At 45.9% G+C, this 17994-nt stretch overlaps 2 protein-coding genes across 10 annotated transcripts in view; one reads left to right on the top strand and one right to left on the bottom strand.

Annotated features, from left to right (window-relative positions):
• Nucleotides 1-16634, bottom strand: part of LOC105748413 (putative UPF0607 protein ENSP00000382826) — a 28980-nt gene extending 12346 nt beyond the window's left edge. For 2 of the 8 annotated variants that reach the window (XM_049715943.1, XM_049715946.1), the window contains exons 1-2: nucleotides 16361-16617; nucleotides 14905-14954 (exon numbers count right to left, since the gene is read on the bottom strand). In XM_049715943.1, the coding sequence (XP_049571900.1) occupies nucleotides 14905-14943 (39 nt within the window). In that variant the 5' untranslated portion in view covers nucleotides 14944-14954; nucleotides 16361-16617. Of the gene's footprint in view, nucleotides 1-482; nucleotides 2873-9142; nucleotides 12120-14883; nucleotides 14955-15069; nucleotides 16334-16360 lie in introns of those variants that run through there. The other 6 variants (XR_007479690.1, XR_007479689.1, XM_049715945.1 and 3 more) reach the window with 6 other exon arrangements.
• A 91-nt stretch (nucleotides 16635-16725) lies between these two features.
• Nucleotides 16726-17994, top strand: part of OXSR1 (oxidative stress responsive kinase 1) — a 99408-nt gene continuing 98139 nt past the window's right edge. Inside the window, exon 1 of one of the 2 annotated variants that reach the window (XM_004277903.4) lies at nucleotides 16726-17126. In XM_004277903.4, coding sequence (XP_004277951.1) covers nucleotides 17057-17126 — 70 coding nt within the window. In that variant the 5' untranslated portion in view covers nucleotides 16726-17056. The remainder of the gene's footprint in view (nucleotides 17127-17994) is intronic. The other variant, XM_033402155.2, reaches the window with a different exon arrangement.

Below are 17994 nucleotides of genomic sequence, written 5' to 3'. Positions count from 1 at the left end.
ACTTTACACTTACAGCACATCTCAATTTAGACTAACCACATTTCCAGTGCTCAACAGCCACATGGGACCAGTGGCTACCACATTCGACTATGCAGCCATAGAATCTTGCTACTCAAAATGTGGTCCCTGGACTGGGAGCATCAACATCATCTCTTAGAAATAAGGAATCTCAGGCCCCACTGCAGGCCTAATTCATCAAATTCTGCACTTTAATGGGATCCCCAGGTGATTCATAGGTACGCAAGATAGAAAAGCTCTGCCCCATATATCTGGGAGAAGAGACACGGGATACATGGTATTTTTGCTACCCAGCATCAATACTGCTCCTCCTCATCCAGGCTCCACGCCCTGATTTTCCTCAGCCCGAGCTGCAGACACAGATCTACACCAAGCAACACCTCTCCTTGATGCTGAGCACCACGACTGGTTCAGGCATGCCAAGTGATCTAACCAGAGTCAACCTGTGGACAACCAGTGAATCCTTTGATAGATCCTACTGTGCTTGAATGAAAAAGGCTGTAAGTTCTGAAGCCTTTTTGTAGCATGATAGGAGATCCTGCCTGTATATGAAGCCTGTGAATGCAGGAAAAACCAGATAATGATGACCTCATTTGAGCCCCTGCTCTAAGACTTGCAGCTTGACTCTTCAGATATGTGAGCCAGAATATTCTGTTTGTTTAAACTAGTTTGGATTGTGTTCTAGATAGATATTATCTGTTTTCTCCTCCACATCTCCTCCCCTTGCCAAAACTGGACTACTGCACATTCCTTTTGGTTTCCCTATGCCCAGCCCATGCCTTTGCAAACAGCTCCTTTATTAAACTCTCCTCAAATTATCTACTTTGAGTGTGCCCTTTATATTTCCCTTTGGGACCTGACTGGTACCATAACTGGTATCAGGAGAGGCCTTAAAATGGGATTCCAGAATTGAGTTGCTCATGTATATGAGGAAGGCACAGATAACCTCCTTGGTGGGGGGGAAATGGGACCCTGGCCATCCACAGCATGCAGTGTCATCACAAATAAGCAAATTATCACTGGTGGTGGTATAGGATAAAGCACAGGTGGAGGGCAAGACATGGGGAGATTCAATCAACTCAAAGTACTTATCATGAACTGGGTACTACCTGGTTCACTGAACCATAAAATTGGAGAGGCATATCAGCCTGCCATTGTGAAATGGTAATGGTATATACTGGGCAGGTCCAAAGGCACAGTGAACTACTGGACTCCTCTTGTATCCAATGCCACTGCCTGATTATATCTCCTTCAATATTCTACCTATGCCCTCAAGGGGAACACATATAAGTTAGTGGAGGAAAAAAACCCACAGGCTTCTTTTACAGATGAATCTACACACATGCTGGAACCAGCAAGAAGTGGGTAACCGCTGCATCACAGCTGACTCTGGAGTGGCTCCAAAAGCCAGCAATGAAGGGATATTCTCCAGTGGGCAGTACTCTGCTGCAGATCTAACTACGGTACAGAGCTAACTTGACTCACTAATTGGATAGTCAGCTGGTCAGGAATTTAGAAAGAACAAGATTAGAAGATTGGTGACAAGGAGGTCTAGCGGAAAGATGGACTTCTTGCAACACATAGAGTGTAAATCATTCAAGGGCATCTGTTGTAGCTGAGACTCAATAATCGGAAGGACAACAGGACCCAACCTGTGGACATCAGAAGGCCTCTTCCTTAGATTCTCTAGTGCTTGGTCAATAGACCCTTTACAAAGTGGCCATGGTGACAGGGTAAAAGACTGTGTATAGGCTCAACAAGACTTGTCCTCACCAAGCTAATCTGGCTACTGCCACCATTTTCTTTGTGGGATAGATTTTATCTACAAATTCAAAATTTTAATAGATATAACTCTATGCTGATTATCTACTTCTTTATTTTCTACTTCTTAAATGAGCTTTGACAGTTCATGTTTTTCAATAAATCTATCTAAGTTGTTAAGTTTATTGGCATTAAGTTGTTCACATATTACCCTTTCAGTATCTGCAAAAACTGTAGTGATATCACCTCTTATTCCTCTTATTGCTATCTGTGTCTTCTCTCCTTTTATCTTAAAAATTAATTAATTTATTTATTTTTGGCTGCGGTGGGTCTTTGTTGCTGCACATGGGCTTTCTTTAGTTGTAGCTAGCCAGGGCTACTCTTTGCTGCGGTATGCAGGCTTCTCATTGCGGTGGGCTTCAGTAGTTGTGGCATGTGGGCCTCAGTAATTGTGGCTCGCGGGCTCTAGAGCGCAGGCTCAGTAGTTGTGGCGCACGGGCTTAGTTGCTCTGCGGCATGTGGGATCTTCCTGCACTAGGGCTCAAACCCGTGTCCCCTGCATTGGCAGGCGGATTCTTAACCACTGCACTACCAGGGAAGCCCTCTCCTTTTTTCTTTATCAGTCTGACTAGAGGTTTAAAAATTATATAGATTTTTCTCATAGAATCAATTTTTGGTTTCACTGATTTTCTCTACGGTTTTTTGTTTACTATTTTACTGATTTCCACTCTGGTCTTTATTATTTCTTTTCTGCTGTTTGAGTTCAAATTACTTTTTTTTTTTCTATTTCTTAAGATGAAAGCTGAGGTCATTCTTTTCTTCAATTAATTAATTAATTTTATTTTTTGGCTGCATTGGGTCTTCGTTGCTGCATGCGGGCTTTCTCTAGTTGCGGCGAGCGGGGTCTACTCTTCGTTGCAGGGCACTGGCTTCTCATTGTGGTGGCTTCCCTTGTTGCAGAGCACGGGCTCTAGGCACATGGGCTTAGTTGCTCTGCGGCATGTGGGATCTTCCGGGACCAGGGCTCGAACCCATGTCCCCTGCAATTGGCAGGCAGATTCTTGACCACTGCACCACCAGGGAAGTCTGAAAGCTGAGGTCATTGATTAGTAACTGTTCTTCTTCTGTAACATAGGCATTACTGCTAGGCATTTCCCTAAGCACTGCTGTTGAATGCCCAAAATGTTTGTTCAGAAGCTGTATTAAACCCATAAATGGCACCATTTCCAGGGGGACCGGCCAGACACCTGGTTCTTGGACACCTTTCAACATGTTGGGGAAAGGTTATTTGTAGGAATAGACACATATCATGGGTGTGGATTTGCCTCCCCTGCCTGCAGGATTTCTGCCACCACCACTAGTTTATGGACATGCAAAATACCTTATCCACTGCCGTGATATCTCACATGGCACTGCTCCTATCTTAGGGACACATTCTATGGCAAATAAAGTGTGACAGTGGCACCACACTCAGAATTCCTGGTCTCACCACGTGCCCTACCATCCAGAAAGACCCAGTTAGGTAGAACAGTGGATTGGCCTGGTTAAGTCTCAGTTTAAAAGCCATAAGTCAGCAGCCAGTATACAGTGCCATCTCCCCCATAACCAAAATGCAGAGGTTTGGGAAACAAGGGGTAAAGAATGTGGTAACCCTCCTCACTTTTACACCACATGAAACACAGAGGAATTTTTGTGCTTCCCATCTCTGCAACCTTGAGCTCAGTGGGTTTGAAAGTCCTAGCGCCAAAAAGAAGGATGCTTCCGTAGGGGAATACAACCATGGTTTCATTAAATTGGAAGTGGAAACTGACTCCTGACTGATACATATTGTGGCAGAGACTGTCCCCAGAATCTAGCTTCTCTTTATTTCTTTAGGAACAGAACTCCAGAGTTTTAATTGCACATATGGCCACCATGCTTTCCCAGAGTTCTGTGTAGTTAAGGTTGGTAGACTATTGTTCGTAAGACATTTGTTCCATCCCTCCTCTCCTCCCTTCATGGGAGGGGTATACTTCCTACCCCACTGACATTAGGCTTGGGTATAACTTGTGTTGGCCAATGGGATGTTCGCAGACATGATCCAAGCAAAGGCTTTAAATGTGCTTCTGCAGTTGGGTGGGCTAAGGCCTTCATTTTGCCATTCTGACCCTGGATAGGTAAGTGTAAAAGCGAAAGGGCTCAGATCTGTGCAAGGTCACAACCTTGCCCTAAGGCCACCTTCTTTACATAGCTCTTAACCCATATACATGACTTGCAAAGGCCTATGTATGCTGCCATTACCATGAAACTCATCACCATGAGAAGCACAGGCCCTGGGCAGCTTGCTGTTAGCAAGAGGATGAGAGATACATTGAACAGATTTGAACCCAAGCTGCAGCCTGGAGCCAAGACCAGCTGAGTCCAACATAGACCAGCCAAACATCGGCTGATCTGAAGACATGTGAACAAGAAATAGATGCTTACTGTTGTCTACCACTGATATTTTGTGGTTGTTACACAGCATTTTTGTGGCAACAGCTAAATGAGACCTTAGGTCTGGCTAGGTGATTAAGCTACAGGCAATAGGATGTAAGACAAAGTGATATATGCCTGGACAAAACAATAATTCAAAAAGACACATGTACTCCAATGTTCATAGCAGCACTATTCACAATAGCCAAGACATGGAACCAACCTAAATGTCCACTGACAGAGGAATGGATAAACAAGATGTGGTACACATAGACAATAGAATACTACTCAGCCATAAAAAAGAATGAAATAATGCCATTTGCAGCAACATGGATGGACCAACAGATCATAGTAAGTGAAGTAAGTCAGAAAGAGAAAGACAAATATCATATGACATCACTTATATGTGGAATCTAAAATATGACACAAATGAATCTACAAAACAGAAACAGACTCACAGATATAGAGAACAGACTTGTGGTTGGGAGTTTGGGGTTAGCAGATGCAAACTACTATATATAGAATGAATAAACAACAAGGACCTACTGTATAGCACAGGGAACTATATTCAATATCCTGTAATAAACCATAATGGAAAAGAATATGTGTGTGTGTGTGTGTGTGTGTATATATATATATGTGTGTATACACACACACACACACACACACACACACACACACACATATATAACTGAATCACTTTGCCATACACCAGAAACTAACACAACATTGAAAATCAACTATAGGGACTTCCCTGGCGGTCCAGTGATTAAGATTGCTCTCTCAATGCAGGGGGCACAGGTTCGATCCCTGGTCAGGGAACTAAAATCCCACATGATGCATGGTGTGGCCAAAAAAAAAAAGAAAATCAACTATACTTCAACAAAATAAATTTTTAAAAAAGAGATTTATGCAACTTTTTTATTTTAATATTTATTTTTTATTTACTTTGGCTGTGCTGGGTCTTAGTTGCGGGATCTTTAGTTGTGGCATGCGGACTTCTTAGTTGCGGCTAGTTCCCAGGGATTGAATCCAGGCCCCCTACATTGCGAGCATGGAGTCTCACCCACTGGACCACCAGGGAAGTCCCTATATGCAACTTTTAATTCATGACCTTAACAAAATTGTGTGTCCTCTACTTTCCCTACCCACTTCACGCTGCAGCAATGTGGGTGCAGCAGTGCAGTGGTGGGAGCTAGAAGCTCAATGTTGAGGATGGCAGACACAGCATGGGAAGGGCCCGGGACCTTGATTATTGGGTTGAACTATCAGCCCAAAACTGCTTACACTCAGACTTTTATGTACGAGAAAAATAAATTTCTACTTTGGCTATTGTTACAGAGGAATGCTAGCATTCTTAATGCAGTTTGGGTTTTCTGTCACTGGCAACCGAGAGGCCCTAAGTGACAAAACAGGTTTGTTGCAAGCCCCCTGCAGTGCTCATCCAACCACAGTCCCACCATGTCTGCTGATGGTCTCCTCCTTGGTCTGCTGTGGGTCCTGCTCACTTTGCAGATGAACACTGGGCCCATGATCTGCTTCTGTACAAAGGCTCTCATTTCCTGCCCCCACTAGCTGTGAGGGTGGCAGCCAAAGGGCTGGCTTTAACTGGACACTTCATATGCTTGCCCTATAAAGCACAAACAAGGTTAGAGCAGGGATGCACACTAACTCACCCTGTAACTCAGAGGTGCAAAGACAATGTTGCTTGTTTTCTGTAATCTAATCTTTCCTATAAGCCCCCATCCTGCTGGGCAGGAAAGGGAGATTCGAGCTTGCCGGTAAATATTAAATTATCTGGTTCACACAGTGTCTTTCAGAGTAACCTGGTCTCTCTTAATGCTGCTTCTCAGGTCTCTTTCCCTCCCCCCCTCACCTTGTCAAGAAGGTCTTGGGGTGTGGGAAGGGAGAGGCTCAAATATGACCTCACGGTAGAAGGAAAGCGTTGCTATGGATCATTGTGAGCAGGTCCTTATACTGTCTTCTAGTTCTGCCATGAAATACCTGGCATGATTCCTGAGTTCCTATAATTACCTGCTGAGATGCAGTGGGCCTCATCTGGCCTCTGGAGTGTGATGCCAGCCCTCAGAGCTGAAGTCCATGGTCCCAACCATTTGCCTTCTGCCATAAAGCCCACCTCTGCAGGCCTTTTCATTTCAACTCTCTACACAAGTCTCTACAGCACTTCCGCATGCTTTGATAGGACACAGGGAAGCTTTTGACCTCCTGCAGACCAAGTATAGGCTGTGAGGAACTGGGTATGGTATCCTGGTGTTCACTGGCCTAGACTCTGCCCTCCATCACTGCTACATTATTGTTCCTACAGTATATTGGACATGATGCAAGCCAGCCTGTAGTCTGCCCCAAGCCATACGTGGGGAAGCAGCCCACAAGCCTCTGATGTTCTGAGTTCTTCATATTTCCCTATCTGTCTTGGATGCTTCTACAGTTTCCCCTAGTCAAGATTTGGATGGGTTGGGGAGAATGAATAGGGGGAAAAAAGGATCCTGGAGCATGCCTGCACTGCTTGCTTTCCCTCTTCTGTTTTTCCTGTTTACACACCTGCAGGTAGTGCTACTTTTATTTCCTCTTACTTTTTTCCCATGGTCTGGACATTATGGGTAGATGAGGTTTCACCTCTACAGTATGCAAGGAACATCATGATCTGAGTAAGGCATGGGTTTTGATAAAAGGGCTGCAGGATAACTGTGAATTGGGGCCCTTCCAAGGACAATTGTATTAATAATCCACCCCTCGAATTTTATCTCTGTTGAAAAACTAAGACCCTTCGCTGGGGTGCTTTGTGCCAGCATCCCAGTTGTAGGTTCTACTCTGCTGCCCTTGGGTCTGCCCACTTCTCTAAATTTTCACCGTGCCAATTCCTTCTCTACCCTTTCTACATCGAGGGGTTGTGGTCCAAAGATCCATTCCTTTCCCCAGGCAGTTTGTGGGCACACTCATCTCCTGGCCATACATTTTCTACAGCCTGGTTACTTAATATCGAAGTATGCCATGTTTGTAGGTGCCAATGCATACTTACATGCTTCACCAGGACCTTCCAAGGGGTCCTTGGCACTCCAAACTTGCTTCCTTCCTGGGTCTCCCTGCCAGGTGAAGTGTTAATAACACACTGTACACACCATGTGTACATACGTTAACAGGTGAAATTACCCAACTCCATATTGAGAAAGGTTTTCTCCAGACGCAACAGCTTTACTTTCTGATGACAACCTTGGTGCTTGTGCAATATGGAGTTAGTTCCTCTTTGTTTTCCTGCTTTCAGTCTGTGTCCCAAGGCTTGTCAAGTGCATAAGAAGACCCAATACAGCACCGACTATTCTATAATAGTTACCACAAAGCTACCAAATCTTTAAAATTAATTATTTTCTCTCTAGGATTTGGGTGAGTTAAAACTAAGTGAGAACAAGTTACCCGCCCCCCACAAGACTGAAGCAGAAGAATCTGATAACAGTAGGATAACACCTTCTGTGTGCTGGATGGGGTGGACGGAGCCTAAGACTCTACTCTACGGTCATGGAGAGCCCTCCCTCTGTCACGGTCCACTGCCATTCACCAGGGAAGTAACATCAGTTCCAGGGCCCAGGTCTCTTTGGATGATGGAAGACAATCTCATCTTTAGGCAGACTGCTCACAGCTATGCGCCTGGAGAAGAGTTCATAAATGCAGGCGCACTGCAATTGATAGGGAACTTTTGTCCACATTTCTTGATGTCCTGATACTTCCAACTCAATGTCTAGTCAGGCAGGGGCGTCTCTAATTTTGGTACAGCTGAACCCCAAATTCACTCATTCAGGTTGGGTGCTAAAGGCAAACAAGGCTTTACAATCCACTGAGAATCAAAGAGAAAGCCTTCATTTCCTTCCCCAGACACTGCAATAAGAAATTAGGCAGTGCTGGGACTTCCCTGGTGGCACAGTGGTTAAGAACCCACATGCTAATCAGGGAACATGGGTTCAATCCCTGGTCTGGGAAGATCCCACATGCTGTGGAGCAACTAAGCCCATGCACCACAACTATTGAGCCTGTGCTCTAGAGCCTGTGAGCCACAACTCCTGAGCCTGCATGCCACAACTACTGAAGTCCGCCAGCCTAGAGCCCGTGCTCCGCACCAAGAGAAGCCACCACAATGAGAAGCCCACGCACCGCAATGAAGAATAGCCCCTGCTCGTCGTCGCAACTAGAGAAAGCCTGTGCGCAGCAACAAAGACCTAATGCAGCCAAAAAAAAAAAAAAGAAAGAAAGAAAGAAAGAAATTAGGCACTGCTATGGGCAGCAACGATGCAGCAGTGGTATGGTGTGAATGACATCATGCAGATGGCGGCTGAAACCGGTTTTTCCTGAGCAAGTGGACTTGAGTCAGACACACTGTTGCTCAACCTCCACCTCCCTAATGCTTTCTTACTCTAGTCCCACCAACTAATAAGTAACAGCTATCAGTTACCGAGCGCTTACAAGCCAGGTGCTATGCTAAGCATTTCCAGGAACTTCTGGAGGAAAGTTTCTTAACCTTTCTGAGTTTGTTTCCTCAGCTGTAAAACTGGCATAGAAACCTCACAAGGCTATTTTACTGACTGCATGAGGTACCTATTTATATCCCTTAGCACAGTTAAATCTAATTGTTGCTATGAAGATTTTATTGGGCTTTTTAACTGAATTTATATTAATTTCGTCACTTTTTTTTTTTTTTTTTTTTTGCGGTATGAGGGCCTCTCACTGTTGTGGCCTCTCTCGTTGCGGAGCACAGGCTCCGGACGCGCAGGCTCAGCGGCCATGGCTCACGCGCCCAGCCACTCCGCGGCATGTGGGATCTTCCCGGACCGGGGCACGAGCCCATGTCCCCTGCATCGGCAGGCGGACTCTTAACCGCTGCGCCACCAGGGAAGCCCTGAATTTATATTAATTTAATGAACCTAGGCATTAAATTCCATGCTGTCTGAATCTATCCAGTTCCTGAGTTCAGAGAGTGAGGTATACCAAGTTATCAGAAGATAAATGTGAGTATTCAGTTCCTGAGTTTAGTTAGTGAGAGATACCTGCATTTTTGAATGTTTTTATAAACTACTGCTGTGCCTCGGAGATTCTGATACCCCTGCCTAAGGCTGAGAATTGAATGGTATATACATTTTTGCAAATTTTCCTAAAAAGGAGAGAAATACAGCTCTTTATACATTTCTAGACTGTCATCATGCTGGCATGGCTTAAGGTGGGCAAATAACCAACACCACCAAACCCAAAACTCCAAGAAAGTCCTTTACTTCCTACTGACTGATAGGATATCTGCCACCCCTCATGGGTGATCCACAACCCAATTTGAAATACAGAATACTCACAAAAAGAGAAGACTATGGTTACCTGGCAGCACAGGTTAAGTGCCCGGAAATGGTCTGGGTGAGGTAGTATGTATACATGATTTCCCTCAGGGCTGGAACAATCTCCGAAAAAGCATTCCAAGTAGGGAGGAGGGGAGGGCTGACCATCAGCTGAACCTGGCAGAGCCAGTAAGACTTGGACAGGTGGAGAAGAAAAGTGGCATTCCTGGAAGGAGGAAAGGCCTGAAAAAAGGCAGACAAAATGAAACCAGGTTGAAGAGAGTGTTGGACGTTCCCTCAGCTTGAAAGAAGGGATGGGCAGACTGCGGGGTACCATAAATATTATTACTGCCCGAGCCATGACAAACCAAACTTAAAATTATGAAATATACCTTAAAAGAACACATAAACATATAGGAATAGTTGAGCACTTGTATACTCATCACCAGGTTAAGAAATAGCACACTCGGACTTCCCTGGTGGCACAGTGGTTAAGAATCCGCCTGCCAATTCAGGCGACATGGGTTCGAGCCCTGGTCTCGGAAGATCCCACATGACGCTGAGCAACCAAGCCCCGTGTGCCACAACTACTGAGCCTGCACCCTAGAGCCCACAAGCCACAACTACTGAAGCCCACATACCACAACTACTGCGGCCCGTGCTCCTAGAGCCCGTGCTCTGCAACGAGAAGCCACCACAATGAGAAGCCTGCTCACTGCAACTAGAGAAAGCCCATGTGCAGCAACAAAGACCCAAGGCAGCCAAAAATATATTAAAAAAAAAAAGAAATAGCACACTACCTGAATCTTGGAAGTCTTCTGTGTGCCCTATCCTGGTTGCATCCCTTTCCTTTCCCCTAGAGTTAATCACCAAACTGATTGTTGTTTCCTTGCCCTTCTTATTCAATTGTGCCTACTTCTGACCTTTTTGTGAGTTCCCTTTTTGTGAGAGAATGTCCAACACTCTGTTCAACCTGGTTTCACTGTGCCTGCCTTTGTTCAGGCCTTTCCTCCTTCCAGGAATGCCACTTTTCTTCTGCTCCACCCATCCAAGTCTTACTGGCTCTGCCAGGTTCAGCTGATGGTCAGTCCTCCCCTCCTCCCTACTTGGAATGCTTTTTGTGAGATTGTTCCAACCCTGAGGGAAGTCATGTACACTTACAGTCACACTTGTAAGTGTTCTTCTGTTACTTTGTTGCTATCATCACTGTTCTGAGATTTAGTCAAGTTACTTTATGTAGCTGCATAAATACCTTTCCACATAAAGTATCCACTGTATAATTATCTTTACATTCTATTTGGGTGCTTTCCTTTATTTATTTAGCTATTACAAAACATGCTGATATAGATGTTCTTGTGTATATTACTTGGAACACATGTACAAGAGGTTATTAATATATATATACTTAGGAGTGGAATTGCTGGGCTATAGGGGAAGCACAGGTTCTATTTTACTACATAGTAACAACCTGCTTTTTCCAAAGAGGTCACAGCAATTGACATTCCAACTAGCAGAGGATGAGAGTTTCTGTTGCTCTTCATCTTAGTATTTTCTGGCTTTAAAATTTTGCCTATCTGGTGAGAGTGAAATGGAATCTCATTTTAGTTTTAATTTACATTATCTTTATTAATGAAGCTGGGGTTTATGGGCCTCCAAAATATTTTTGTGAAATTGATCTTAATGAATTTCTTTAGAGAATTTACATTGTTAGTGTTACACAATATTGGAATATTTTCTCCTTATAGTTCAAACAGTACACAAAAAGCAAATGTGTATTGCACCTCCACCCATCTCCCAGACCTTATTCCATATATTTATATACATATATGTTATAGGTTGAATGTTTGTGTCTCTCCCAAATTCATATGTTGAAATCCTAGCCATCAATGTGATAATATTAGGAGGTAGGGCCTTTGGGAGGTAAATAGGTCATGAGGGTGGCACCCTCAGGAATGGGATTAGTGCCTTTATAAGCAGAGACATGAGAGCTTGCTCCTGCCCTCTGCCATATAAGAATACAATCAGGAGATGGCTGTCTTTAAATCAGGACGCAGGCCTTCACTAGACATCAGATCTGCCAGCATCCTGATCTTTGACTTCCCATGCCCCAGAACTGTGAGAAAAAATATTTGTTTTAAGCAACCCAGTCTATGGTAATTTGTTATAGTAGTCCAAACTAAGTCAATGCAGAAATTTATCTATAACTTGCTTGTTTACCTTAATTACAGATCATTCCATTCCAGTATGTACAGATCTACTTCATTCTAACTGCTATGTAATATTTCACAGCACAGATGAACCAGAATTTCACCCGTCTCCCCTTCTTAAATTAATTTTTTTTGAACAGGTAATATTTGGATTTATAAAGTCCAAAATGTACAAAAGAGTATATCCCTCCTACTCCTCTTCCTCAATAAGTCAGTAGCTCTGGCCTGGCCGCAACCAAATTTACCAATTGTGGCAGAGATCGCCTAGATGTTGACTAATCCCGTTTCTTCTTCCTGGACACAGAAGAAGCCATGTCCCAGTCTCCTTGACTTCAGTTCTGACCAACACAACCTGGGAAGAAGTAACAAACACAACTTCCAGTGTTGGCCAGCTTTTGTAGTGTTCTCCCTCTCAGCTAACCAGCTGGCTGAATGCAGAGAGTCCAGCAGAAGACTCTAAGGAGATCCTAGAAGATGGTGGTGCCACAAGATGGAAGGAGCCAAAATCTAATTCTCTGCTTGGAGGAAAGGCACCAAGGACATATGTATTGGACTATATGTGTGTGAGAAATAAGCTTTTGGGTTAAACCAGCCAGTTTAGTTTAGTTTTGGGTTGTTACTTCAGCTAGCATTAACACACAAATTTCTTATTTATCCTGAGATGTTCTACATAATATATACAAGCAATTACCAATCCTCTATCAATGGACACCTTTATCCAAGGTTGTTTCCAGTTTTCCCCTATTACAATAATGTTACAATAAACATCCTAATGAAGGAGGTTTCTAGACATATTAAACCTTTAAGAGACAGTGTTTGAAAAGTAGCAGGCACCTAGGCACCTGCTCCACCTCAGTCAGGTATTTCCCATCTTTTGCTCAATTCAACTTGAGATCATCAAGTTGGCATGGTGCCAGCCTGAGAGAACCTGAAGCTACTCTCTGGCCCAGAACCCAGCTTGATGCTGAGACTCTACTTTCTGCATGGACTCATTTTTCTTTTCCTACAATAACCTCTCATCTACCTATTTCTTACAGGCTCTGAGCCCCTGTCACCTTGGACATTCATTCCCTGGGTCTGCCAAGATGTCAGCTTCTCCCCAGGCTCCAGACTCCTAGCTTGTGCATGTCTTCTCTACTCGCAAACTCCATCGATTTTTAATCAACACCATGCCTGAATACGTGCCTGTACAGGGACCATTCTAGGCACATAGGCGGGAAGCACACCTATGTGAGGAATGGGTGTTATCCCTTCTCACAAGAGATGACTTTATACTACATATGACGTGTGATACTGGAGAGAAGGGGGTTGGTGGGGGGGGAGACAGATTCCAGCAGTTTACAGTTGGTCCTGGCGCTGATGTGGAACTGCTGAGAAAATCAGCTTAGGACAGAGACATAAACTTGTGCTTTTCTTTATATTCAGGTTTATCACAAAAGGTACATATTAATTTATAGACTTCAACTCTCTTTCTTTAATGGAGCCTATAAAACTTGAATTAAAGCTGTAATTATCACTTCAACACATCATTAGTCTTGAAATCAGTCCTTTTTCCTCTACCCTGCAGGTGCTAAAAGCAAAACACAATGCAGGTAAGTTGCTTAAAGGCAACAGAGAAAGAAGAGGAAGGATGAATATACTTTCCCTCCCAGCTTTTCAGCCCAGACAATGATTCTCAACTTCTGGGTTTACACACTGTAGTAGATGCTGTCTATACCCGTACATATCCTTTGGGCCTTCTCTGACGTTTGGTTTCAGAGTTCTAGTACGTGAGGAGGACTGTCTGTGTCTCTTGCTTGAGTGCATTCTCTGACTTTAGGAGCATGCTTTTCCCAGCACTGAGCTGGGCGGAAGTGCAGGAGCATTAACAATGAAGAGGAAAAGGAGTTGGTGGGCAAATACCTCAGCTTCCTTGCCTGTTGGTGGGGCAATTCCAAGGTGCGTTCCAGTTTCTCAAATAGCCACGGTCTCCCCTCATTAATATACCCTTGAATGACTTTCCTTCCTTTCCTGTCCCATCTCACCACTCCTTCAGAATGCCTCTTGAGGTCACCTCCTAAATAAACTATTTGCACCCAAATCTTTTCTGAGTCTGACTTTGGGAGGAAGCCAAAAGAAGATAAGGACTCCTTTGAAAATGTGAAGAAAAACAAGGTCCCACTCTTCAGGAAAGTATGTCATACTTTCAAGAAACCTAGGTAAGATTTGGTTAAATTTTGGTATTAGGGCAAGGGTTCAGAATCACCATAACCCCCTTTTCCCCCCATCCCCCAAAAGATTACTGAGGGAGCCAAATACAAGGACCAGCGGCCTAAGAGGAATGATATTATTACTTCAATAGCTTCGAAAGTGCCTAAAACCCCGTTGTAACCTGTTTAGAACACACTTTGCATGGCTGGCTCCCTCGCAGTTTTCTCATAGAGGTTTTCTCCAAACTCCCTAACGATTGTCCGTCACAGTATACTCGCCTTTTCCTGCTTGATGCTTTGTAACATAATTCCTCATCTATGTATTTGCTGAGTTGTTTACTCTTCCTCTATTAGACTATAGCTCCATGAAAACAGGAACTAAGTTACTATGTTTACCACTGTACACCCAGTGTTTATGACAGTGCTATCACATGGAAGATACTCCATAAGCTGAGAAAGAAATTGAGGTTTCGGCTTCTGGTCTCAAACAGCCACCAATTCCTTGCTCATTAAAAACATGGGACCTTCATGACCATCAGCCACATGGAGAAAGCCCAGGAGACAGGGGAAATAAAATGACCAGATCTGCAGAGCAGGTTCTGGCTCAACTAAACCATCAAGCTTTGTGCATTGGAGGAAGTAGAAAAGAACCCATCCACGAATGTATAGTGGCCCTGACCACCAAGAATGTGGGTCAATTAACATCGTGAATTTTCATTATTAGGTCAGTAGCTCCTTTTCACTGGGGAAGAAGAAGAGAGAAAGGAGGAAGGTGACCAGATTTCTCCCTGAAGTACATACTATTCTGCACACAATTTCAAAGGAGTAAAAACACCACAAACTTTCTGAAGGTTGTTCATGGTCCACACAGGCCAATAAATCCAGGTTAAGAATTTCTGGTTTATGGATCTTTCTATTGGTACAAACCTTGACATCTCTAATCCTTACCATCAGCGTTAGCTCTTCTCTGATAGATTTGATCCCCATCCCTCTTCTCCCTGCAAAAAGAAAAAGGCAACACGTGGCAGTAAAGAAGGCGTCAGTAGTTAACAGCTGAAACCAATCTCTATAGCAAGGCCTGTGCTATGCTTCCAAACTTGGGAACTCTGGCACCTTTGCTGTGACTGGAATAGTCTAGCCTCTCAATTTCCACCTGTTGATAACATGTTAACTGTGCAGGGTCTCCTCCTCCATGAAACATTCTCCAATCCCACCAAGCAGGTGGAAACGCGCTAACAGCTTCATTGCTGCAGCTCCTAGTTGACTGCTTTTGTTTTTTTCATAAATTTATTTTATTTATTTATTTTTGGCTGTGTTGGGTCTTCGTTGCTGTGCACGGGCTCTCTCTAGTTGTGGCGAGCAGGGGCTACTCCTCGTTACAGTGCACGGGCTTCTCATTGCGGTGGCTTCTCTTGTTGTGGAGCACGGGCTCTAGGTGCGTGGGCTTCAGTAGTTGTGGCACACGGGCTCAGGAGTTGTGGCTCGCGGGCTCTAGAGCGCAGGCTCATCAGTTGTGGAGCATGGGCTCAGTTGCTCCGCAGCATGTGGGATCTTCCCGAACCAGGGATTGAACCCATGTCCCCTGCATTGGTAGGCAGATTCTTAACCACCACGCCAGCAGGGAAGTCCCACTGCTTTGGTTTTGTAGTCAGTGGATTTCCTGCACAGGGCTTCCAGTGCCTGGCATGGCCTGGGGGAAGGTCTCTTTCATAAGGACTACTACTGGTCTAAAAGACATCCAACTGAGAAGAGCTTCACACCTAGCCCAATCCACGTCAGTACTCTTTATTCCATTTTACCAAGTATGTTCAATTTCACCTCGTTAATTTCTCCAACGGCCCTAAGTGGTCAACCTGTGAAAACTCAAGTTCAATGAGGTCACACAAAAGTCAAGGCCTCTGAAACGACCTCAAATCTCCTGGGCCAAACCTCACTTGTTTAATGGCCCCAGCCGCCTCTGGGGAAAAACTCCAACCTTCCGAGGCCCCAAGACAGGTGCGCATTTAAGCTCCAGACCCAAAGTTGAGTATGGACAGAACACCCTAACCATTAAGGTTACTGAGAAGGCCGCGACGGGCGCTGCAGATAGAACTTCCGCCTAGAGAAAGTGTCGTCACGGGGCGAGCTTCCGGTTCCCCTGTCTCGTGGCCGAAGGCCTTTTATCCCACTTGGCAGTTGTCCACACTCCAAAGCTACCCCACCCAGCTGCTCCCTCGGGTTTCTCCACACCCTGCGGAGCCATTTGCACGTCTCGAGGGTGTGACGGTTACACCGCGACGTCTCTTGGGAGAACTATGCAAAGCAAGAGGCATAACCGCCACCTTGAAGGGCTGGAGCCCTGTCGGAGCACGGCGCTCAGAGCGCCTGCTGGCGGGACTAATTTATGACTGACGTCCACACTCACCTATTGCCTTTCTGATTCCTTCTCAAATAAGCCAATGAATGAGACAGCGGAGACGGCAACGTGCCCCCGCCGCCAGAAGTGGCTCCGCCCCCTCCACTAAGCCGCCGTTTGGTTGCCATACTCAGTGTGGCTACCGCTTCTGCTACTTTAGGCTCTTCTCTGGCTTTCCGATGCCCTTGTTGAACTCCTTTCAAAGCATTTCTTCTCTTCTATTGTCAACTTTCTCCTCCTCGGGATTCTTACTTGCCTGCTGCTCATCCAGCCACACTTGAAATGGCGGCTGGAGGCGGCGCCGAGGCGGGGCGTGCCCGGCGCGGTGACGTCAGCGCGCTGCGTGTCGGCAGGTGGAGGGAGAAGGGAAAGTTTGGCCCGTGCGTGGGGCTGGGGTGGAGGGCGGGACAGAGGGGCTGGGCCGAGGCGAAGCTCCTGTAGCTGCTGCCACGGAGGCCGAGGCCGGGACCTGGGCCGGGCAGGGGAGTGCCGGCCGCGGAGGAGCAGGAGGCGAGGTCCGCGGGTGCTTCGAGCCCCCCGCTGCTCTGCCGCGCGGCCACCCGGCGCCAGGCGCCGTCGACCCGTGGCTGTTCCAGAGGCGGTTGGTGGGGGCGCGGCGGCAGCGGTTGGGGGTGGGGAGAGGCGCGGCGAGGAGAAGAGGGAGGTCAGCGAGTTTGAGGGAGGGCTGAGTGCCGTGCCGCCGTCATGTCCGAGGACTCCAGCGCCCTTCCTTGGTCCATCAACAGGGACGATTACGAGCTGCAGGAGGTGATAGGTGAGAGCTGGCGCCGCGGAGGGGGGAGGCGCCGCGCTGGATGGCGGGTGACACGCGGGAACGAGGGGACCCGCGGGAGCTCGGAGAGCGCAGGGCTTCCAGATATTCGTGGGCGCTCGAGTGGCCCGGGGGTTGGTAGGGAGCGTGGGTGAGGCTCCAGGTTTGTGCAGCGCGTGCAAGGCATGGAGGGGATTTTGAGTGGCGCGCCTGTGCGGCGCGGTGGGGGTGGGGTTTGAGAGGCTCACCAGAGATTTGTGTAGTGACAGATGTTTGAACCAGAGCGACAGATGTGTCTGAGAGAGAAAGAAAAGTGAAGGTATGGGACAGGCCTTTACGAGGCGGTGCGAGAAATGGGGTATTGCAGTTGGGGGCACGGCCAGCTATTCGGGGGTTGATGGGTTAGGGTGCTTTTGTTCACTCCTGCATCCGTGCGAGAACCCGCACGAAGTGCCAGGCGTTGCTGCGGTAGAGCTGGGGATCCTCTCCAGATGAAGCTGCAGGTACCGCACTGAGCGATGTAGACACAACTTACGACTGCTTGGAATTGACTTTCTAGTCAGGGAGGTAGATAGTAAATAAGTAGGTAAATAAAAAGAATTATAGGTTTTGGCAAGTGCTAGGAAGGGAATAAACAAGATGTTCTGATAGAGGATAACGTGGAGACCTAGTTGGGGCAATTTCAAGGAAGATGCTTTTTCTGAGGCGTTTACATGTAAGTTGAGCACTGAAGGATGAGAGAGTCTTAAGAGCCTAGGGAAATTTTTTCCCGACTGAGGGATGAGGAAATGCAAAGGCTCCTGAGGAGGGAAAGAGCTTGGTGTGTTTTAGGACCTGAAAGAAGACTGGTAAGGTTAGAAAGGTAAGGGAG

The sequence above is a fragment of the Orcinus orca genome, chromosome 10 (assembly GCF_937001465.1).
Source record: "Orcinus orca chromosome 10, mOrcOrc1.1, whole genome shotgun sequence".
Classification (NCBI taxonomy): Eukaryota; Metazoa; Chordata; class Mammalia; order Artiodactyla; family Delphinidae; genus Orcinus; species Orcinus orca.
This window is presented reverse-complemented; position numbering and strand designations above follow the sequence as displayed.